Source organism: Musa acuminata, chromosome BXJ2-10, assembly GCF_036884655.1.
Source record: "Musa acuminata AAA Group cultivar baxijiao chromosome BXJ2-10, Cavendish_Baxijiao_AAA, whole genome shotgun sequence".
Classification (NCBI taxonomy): domain Eukaryota; kingdom Viridiplantae; phylum Streptophyta; class Magnoliopsida; order Zingiberales; family Musaceae; genus Musa; species Musa acuminata.
In genome coordinates, this window is record NC_088347.1 from 30,325,827 (window position 1) to 30,334,139 (window position 8,313).

Consider the following 8,313-nt stretch of genomic DNA (forward strand, 5'->3'; position numbering starts at 1 on the left):
AAACACATACGGTGACAATGTTTCTGACTTAATTAAACAATCTCATGCTGGGATTGGTCCTCATCACGAGTCATTACTCCGTATTCAGCTCAAAAAATGAAAGCCTCAAATCATCAAGCTATGACATAAATCAGTTTAGTACAATGCCAGCTAAAAGTTCCATAATCATTCAAAGATCGATATGGGTTTCAAGGTCTCCAAAAGTATCAAGCAGTAAGAGGATAATAATCCACCATGCAGTAATAATGGATTTCATGAATCATATATATATATATATATATATATATATATATATATATATATATATATATATAGCTAACCATCCATTGTTCTGAAAACAATGATCTTTATAAGATCATATCATCATATCCTAAAATTGATCGGCATCCATTTCCGCACAAATTAAGAGTTGAAATTTAGTCATAACTGGGACAAAATCTTAGACTCAGTAAGAACCAATAGTTCAAACTTAAGTTCATAAGTTTACACACATCACACAACAGGGTTTATGACTGGCTCACCGACCACCATCGACTGCTACAACTATGCTGCAAGATTGTCTTTTGGAATCAGCAACAAATGATCTTAGTTCACTTGTTGTTGGTTTCCATAAAAAGCATAAGCCCCATATGGTACCGCATACATGCCGGGGTAATGAGGAGGCAAACCGTATCCATCATACATTTGTCCCCCATAGTACATGCCGTTCCACCGTTTGCCACGTTCGGCTCTTGACTGTCATCAGCAGCAAAAGAATCAACTTATTAGATTATACGGTGTATGATTAGTACCCATTTGTCGGAGGATAGAACTCACAAACTTTTTTACACCATCTAGCTAATCAGACTGGCATCAAACTTTTTTACCGACATCAGTGATACATATAGGGCAACATGTAGCAGGAACCACCACTGGCATCAAAATGCTCCACCACCATACAGAATTTATCAACACATGAACCACAGTCAATATATTTTCTCATTGACTTGGCCATTGCCATAACTACCAAGGTTTTACTTCCTGAGGTAAACCTGCATGAGGACTGACTCAATTGGGACAGTTTGATCTGGCACAGAACCAGTTTGACAGTAACACATGTATTATAGGTAGGCACCTCAGACACATGCAGGACTCAACTTGGCTAGCTTGATAAGAAACCAAGCCAGTTTGTCATGATTTCAGGAGCTAGACACAGCCCTAACTTGACCTCAACAAATTAGATCTAAAAGTCAATGAATCCAGAAAGTTCTTCTTCACACTTAGAGGTGACTCCGCCTTGGTAAGAGTTTCTTTTGCAGGAAACAAGTAGTGACTATGCTTTAACTTTGAAGTTCAAATGTCAATACCTGTTTATTAGCAGGGTTGCGACCCCAGGATAGACGCACTGTTTGCTTGCCAATAACTGTACCATTTAATTGATTCATTGCTTCTTCAGCATTATTCCTGCATGGGTAAAGAAGAAAACATACCCACAGATCAGCTATCTTTTTGAACTGTGGCAGTCACTTCTGTATGCAATGTTCAGAAACAAATATTAGCAAGATGTACCTATGGATGAAAAGCACAAAACCACATTGTTTTCCAAATGGAATTTTAACGGAGGCAATCTCTCCATACTGTGAAAAAGCTTCTTTCAGATCATCTTCGCTGACATCTGGATCAAGCCCTCCAACAAATACCTTCAGCAGCAAATATATTGTTGAAAGGCAGTACAAATACACATTACCTCAACAGCATGCATGCACAAAAATCTCCTTACTGTTGTATTAGCAGAATCGACATCTGATTGTGAGCCAGCTGCAGGTGAACCATTTTGTCCAAAACCACCTAAAAGTATCCATGGTTAGGGTTTCAAGGGCATGTGAGATTGAGAAACATTATTGATACCAATCCAAGACAGAGATTGGATCAGGAATGAAATCAACCAATCAAATTAGGTCTAGGGTTGAGTATGGGAATTTTATTGTTAGCTACTGTTTTTTCTTGCTTAGAATTTTATCTGATTTCAAAATCATTCTACTGTGTTGTCACAAGGAAACAGAAGTAATTAATATCAAGTTCTTGCTGAATTTGACTAGGATTCCAAGTTGGTGGAATCAAAATGGTCATTTGCCACAAGGTTTCCATAGGAAACATGACTGACTTAAATGGAGGTTCAGTTGCCACAAGGTTTCCATATTTAATTATGTAAGATCCTAAATAGAATAAACAAAAGTTTGGTCTATACTCAACTTTATATATACAGGAAAGATTACTCAAAGTGGCAGATTTTTCCTTCTTGTTCCATGCTGCCCTCGTTTCTCCTATTTTTTTATCTCGAATCTCAAACCACAGTCAAGCTAGGCCAAACTTCATCACTTTCCTGAATGGATTTAATGAATTCAATCCAGCAGCGGAGTAACCAATTATTCCAAACTAAACCAGTCAAGACTGATTGGCTAACTAGTTTCTCTAGAACCAGAAAACTATATTTTGTTTTCAATTGATACAAAACCAGTGTGACTAACTTTATACGTTTGACAGACAAAGCCTTTGTTTTTATATCATGAAGCAAAATTCTATACCAAGAAGTTGCTTCTGTTTGTAGACATCAAAGGGACAATGAGAGGATTAACGATTTGAAGGGTATAACAAAATACTGTATTGGTTAACATTTTCTACATGGTTTATTCATTAATTTAGTTGTATTTTGTGATAGCCAACACAAAATTCCATCCGCAGGGAAGAATTGTTTTTTAATTGAAATGCTTTAAGAAATTAATATTTTCAAAGGAATCAATAAGGTGATTATGTACCTCAAATACATCTCCTTTGTACACAAAAGATACCTCCAAGTAAAATTTCCAAACATACTGACCGACAAATGTCAATGACAGGCCATAAAGTGTGTGATTACATTGACAGAGCCTACTTTTATGATATGACCTTGCATACTCTAAATCTGCTTTCCCTGTCGGCTGGTTAGGGCTGATTTAGGATCCTATCCATGATGAACATTCATCTTTCTATAATGGTCTAAGGTAAGGAATGACCATATGTGGAGAAAAAGGCCAGTGAAAAACTAATGAAGTAAAAAATTTGTTACTAAAACACATCAAACGACTTGACACGTGGTAAGCAATTACAACGAAAAATTATAGCTACAACAATAGAGGAAAAAAGTTCACATAATAGATCTTCAACTAAATTATTCACCATTTCACGTTTCTCATTCCACGTATTACATTCCATCAGTTACCAACAAGTGGGCTGTAAAAAGCATGACACAGTGGCCTATATTTCTGCAAATATGCAGGAAATATATGTGGAGAAGTGTAGAACTAGAGATTTCCATAAAGACAAGGATCTTGTCTGCATAAAAGGACAATACAACAGAAAGACACACCCATCGCATTCATATGATACTATACATATGCATGATTCTCCATATCTCCGTTTGTGTGTTTTATATACATGTCTATATGTGTCTGTTCACTCGAGATATACAAAAGCAATACTGGTATTCATTTCTAAAAATATTTAAAATTACAACAAAAGCTCTCGGTTTGTCACATTTAACTACAAGAAATATTAGACAAAATTAACCTCCTTAATATTATATTATACGCATGCTTGCCTTTAGTTACTCGATGTTAGTAGAAGTTCTTATATGATGATCCACGATAGTATAAAAAACTATTTTGTTATAGTACCAAGGACCAACAAATTCAAACAAGCATACCACCAGAAAAAGTATCTCACTCGACAACTGAAATCCTCATGATACCCCCTCACCACCCATTACTTTGAACAATAAAAGAGAGATACAAACTGTGAACTCTATGGTCATCAATTTGACTGATAAATTTGGAGTGTAAGATAAATTTATGCTAAACAAAGGGTGGGAATAGGTCAGATCAGGCTAGCTCAATCTCAAATAGTAAGACAACTGATCATTATTTCAGACTAAGAATTAGATAAAAACTAATATAAGTTTCAGCATAAATAAAAGTTGTTTTACAAGTTGCTACAGCTAAGCTGACTACAACCTTTAGACTGGTAAAGATCTCAAATTCAGACTAAAATTCTCAATTGGACTTCTTGAATACAGCAGTTAGCAGAAAGTGATATAAAAAAGGAAATAGGAAATGACAGAATAGAAACAAGTCATGATTGGAAATATGGAAATGATATAACAAAAGAAATAGAACCTTTAGAGGGCAAAAAGGCAATGTAGAACCATTACCTTTGTCCAACAACTCAAGTGACCATCTTCGAAGCTTGCTGTTTCTTTCTATTCAAAATTTTATCAGCTGCCAGTTAGATTCCAATAACACCAGTACTAGCAAATGGATGAAAACCCTCTGTTCCAAAGTTCCAACATAACTCCTAATAAACCCAAACTTCAGTTCTGACATAAACACTTAAAGAGTCATCGTGATTACCAAGTTAACTTCCCATGGGTGCTACACATTTTTCTAGGTTTCCAATAACATTTTAAAGGACTTGACAGAAGACTATTCCATATTGAGGTAAAATTCTTTTACTATAATTGCCAACAATAGGGATCGGCATTTTTCTATCTCCGGTAATCCTGCCCATTCCTTCAACTGGTTGAGCATAGCTATAACTTAGCCACAAGCCCATCCTCTACAGAAAAAGAACATGCTACACAATAGAAGGGAAGGAAAATAGAATAACAAGAACATGGGGACACAGGATCTGGGTGACCAATAAACCATAGACAACGAATTTGGTACACAATCAAGTGAGACAAATGGAGAATACCCCAGAAAGAATATAGAGGTCGAAATTAGAGAATATTATGCTATGAAATCTTTTGATGCAGCATGGTTTAGGAATAGGGCCACAGGAGAATGCCTTCTGCATCATGCATCATAAGAGCAAAATCCATGAAGCATATATGAATATTCAAGCATCTCAAGGCATGATTCATCGTTCTTAAACAATAGGTTGACAGACAAATATAGGATCTGAAGATTCTGAACTTTCTTTGTAGTAAAGAAAACTTTGTTAGCCATCAGGTGAAATTAAAAACAATAATTTTAGTTTAAGATGGTACATATAAAATAAAATATCTTCATCTTTAAGACAATATCATGTCAGCACCAACTAAGAATTGACGAAGTTGTTAAGCAGCCTCATAAAAGAACAAATTTGAAAAAGATAAGCTAACAATGGCTAAAAAAGATTTAGACATACCGTAAGACTTCCTAGGTGTAGCAAGGCCAATGCGCATAGGCCTAGTCAAACAATAAACACCGTTCATTTCAGTGATGGCAAGTTTTTTCTCACTCTCATCTCCAAATCTTACAAACCCATAACCTTTTGAGCGCCCAGTATTTGCATCAACGACAACTTTTGCACCTTTTACTGATGAGAACTTGGTAGCAAAAGTTTCATGCAAAATTGAATCAGTAACATCAGAAGCTAAATCACCTACAAAAATAGAATGATCAGAAGCAAGATCTGAACGCTTGTCGCCCATGCTAAATGATGCCCAATTTAACCGAAATGGCTGATCTGTGTTTGGCATCGGATGATTGCTGAAGTTCTGAAGTACTTTTTCAGCGGTTGCATGAGAATGAAACTCAACAAACCCGTAACCCTCTGATTGTCCCGTTTGCTTATTGCGAATAACCTTTATAGAGATAACCTGCATGGTAAGTTGTTATATCAGTACAAGGCAAGCCGCTACTCAAAAGAGTTTAGTGCCACTATACTATCTTCTTGTTCAAATGGAAAACTAAGAATGAGCTCATTCTTTAACTTTAGCAGGCTTATGACTGTCTGTCAGCCTTAATGTCAATAAACCAGAATTGCAGAGAAATAACACCTCAATGGACCCTGATAAGAAAGGTGAATCCTACTGGCTTTGGCTGATTCTAATTAATTTTCAGGGATATAAATAGAAAGAGAGGGGTTTAAGAATTTGGCAAGATTATGCAGGAACATGGCCAACTTTCAGTCTAGACAAACGATCCAGATCAGACTGGCTGATCCTGTGATATTTGAGAAAAACACCTAGCCAACACACATCAAGCAGAGTAAAACTTGGTGCAAGGCAAGCCCAAGGATGGAAGCTTGGTTGCCAGGCCCATATCAGTTGACATCACAAAAGGACTCTATGCAAACAAGAAGCATATAGAACCGACAGGTTCCGTCATGCTATACATCGTGAACCAATGTTTGTTAAATTAAGGACCTTTTAGTAACTTGTAAAGGTATATACTGGCTAGGCAACATGTTAAATTAAGACATCATGTGAAGGAAACAATAATTATCAGTCAATAAATGCTAGTTAGGCAACACATTAATTAAGTTCTCATGACACCAGCTGTTCATCAAAGTCCATTTAATTCCAAAAGAATGTTCCTAATTTAAAAACCAAACAAATCAAAAAGAGATTTCTTGTCTCATGTAAAAATCACACATGCAGGAAAAAGAAAAAAAGAACACACTGAAAATTGTCTTAAGCTTCTTTACTTACTGTCATGGTTGTTACTTATTGCATGTGAAAGGTAACCAACTGGTGCATGTGACAAGTTTTAGTATTATTATTTGTAACTGATCCATAAGCTAAAAGGACTGGCTACAAATAAAGATTTAATTAGCCAAATATAAAATATAAAAGTCGGAACTTGGGGTTTATTCCTTCCAATTTGAGCAAGCCTGAACAGGAAGAACTTGCTGTGTTCCTTACATAATAAAGGGGAAATAAAGGACATATCTACCATGTTGCACATTGCTGCCTAACAAGAAGATGTCATGCAAAGTGTACAATAATATTATCAATCAGCAAATATTAGTAAGATAACAAATTATCTAAGCTTTTACAATGTTACTTCATTATAAGAAATCGACTTTATTCTTTAATCATCTTACCCAATATGGCATAAAAATAGCTGTAGGAGGACTATCTCAAAACACTTTTCCTTAGTTATGCAGAAAGCATACTGATATAGTAAACAGTGAATTGCCTGAAGATTCTTCCATTAACTCTTCCTAACTCCTAATTTCTAAATACCAAAGACAACTAGCAAGCACACAAGCCAAGTTTGCCCTTTTTTTTATTACTATTTACATGCTTACCACAGGAGCCCTTTCCATGTTCAATATTTATTATTAGTACTGGTCAATTTCCTAAAATTGAACTTTCAGAAATCAAGGTGCATGACAATCCAACCTATATAATCATCCATAAACATCTGGAATTTCCACTAAACTCATAGCTATTTTAAGGATCTAACAGAACAAAAAAAAAAAAACATTTTATGTTCACCAACAGATCCAGTCTTAAGAATCAAAAGGTAGAAAGGTCTGCCAATTATAGATTATAAGTCCTCAAGAGACTAAACCTTTTCCAGAGTTGACATTTGTAAACAGATACAACAACAACTGAGACCAAATTCTTGCAATTGCATGTTTAAATTAGAAATCTAACAGAATTTTTAAAGAACTATCACATCCCACGAAGATGTAAACTAAAAAGCACTTAGTTACATCATTTTGATTACGCACATAATAAGCCTGAATATGTAGGTACTGCACCAAACTCCTGTAAGGCAGACAAAAGAGATCAGGAAGATCCAATTCCTTATAGCAATCAAAGAAAAGCAAAGGACTTCCTCCTCAAATAGAACTACAACATCTAATGGTGAAAGAATCAGGCCTGACCTCACCGGTGTGGCCGAAGCAGCTATGGAGGTAGTTCTCGTCCATCCAGTACTGGAGATCCCCCACCCAGATCGTCCGCTTCTCGTCCTCTGCCCCAGCCTCCCCGCCCTGCTGGTAGCGGATCGATTTCGACATGGGCGGCGGCGGAGGTGGAGGCGTCGGGGGCTGGTGGTAGGGCACGAAGGGGTGCCCGTATGGCGGCGGCGGTCCCATCATCGGGTGCTGCATCACCATCGGCGGCGCCGGGTACCGCACCGCCGCCCAAGGCTGCGGCGGAGGTGTGCGCCGCGGATCTACACCTGCCGCCGGTTGCATCGTCGCCGCCGTTGCGAGGAGGTCGGCGAGCGAGGCGGAGCCGCAAAGAGACGGAGGCAACCGGTAGAGAGAGAGAGAGAGCGAAGAGAGAGAGAGTGAAAGAGAGATCTCGTGGGTTGCGATGAAGGGTTTAAATAGGGAGGCGGCTTCCATGAGCGGTTTGACATCGACCGTCAGATCTCGATGTACGCGATCTAATCACCGTCGATTCGTTCTCGTGACTAGAGGGAGTCCCCAGCGCCGCGGTTTTGACCAGATCCGCGTTCATACCGGACTGCCACAAACGAACTCGGTGCCGGTTCGACATATAACGGACATGCC

The 8,313-nt window shown here is 37.7% G+C and overlaps 1 protein-coding gene across 1 annotated transcript; it reads right to left on the reverse strand.

Moving 5' to 3' along the window:
• Positions 1 to 366: 366 nt before the first annotated feature.
• LOC135625066 (polyadenylate-binding protein RBP47-like) lies at positions 367 to 8,106 on the reverse strand. The gene is made up of 6 exons (XM_065129356.1): positions 7,678 to 8,106; positions 5,203 to 5,656; positions 1,760 to 1,827; positions 1,549 to 1,679; positions 1,347 to 1,443; positions 367 to 735 (listed from the first exon to the last, which is right to left on the reverse strand). The coding sequence occupies exons 1-6, from the start codon at positions 7,990 to 7,992 to the stop codon at positions 586 to 588; spliced, it is 1,215 nt and encodes a 404-aa protein (XP_064985428.1). The 5' UTR covers positions 7,993 to 8,106; the 3' UTR covers positions 367 to 585.
• Between the last annotated feature and the right edge of the window lie 207 nt (positions 8,107 to 8,313).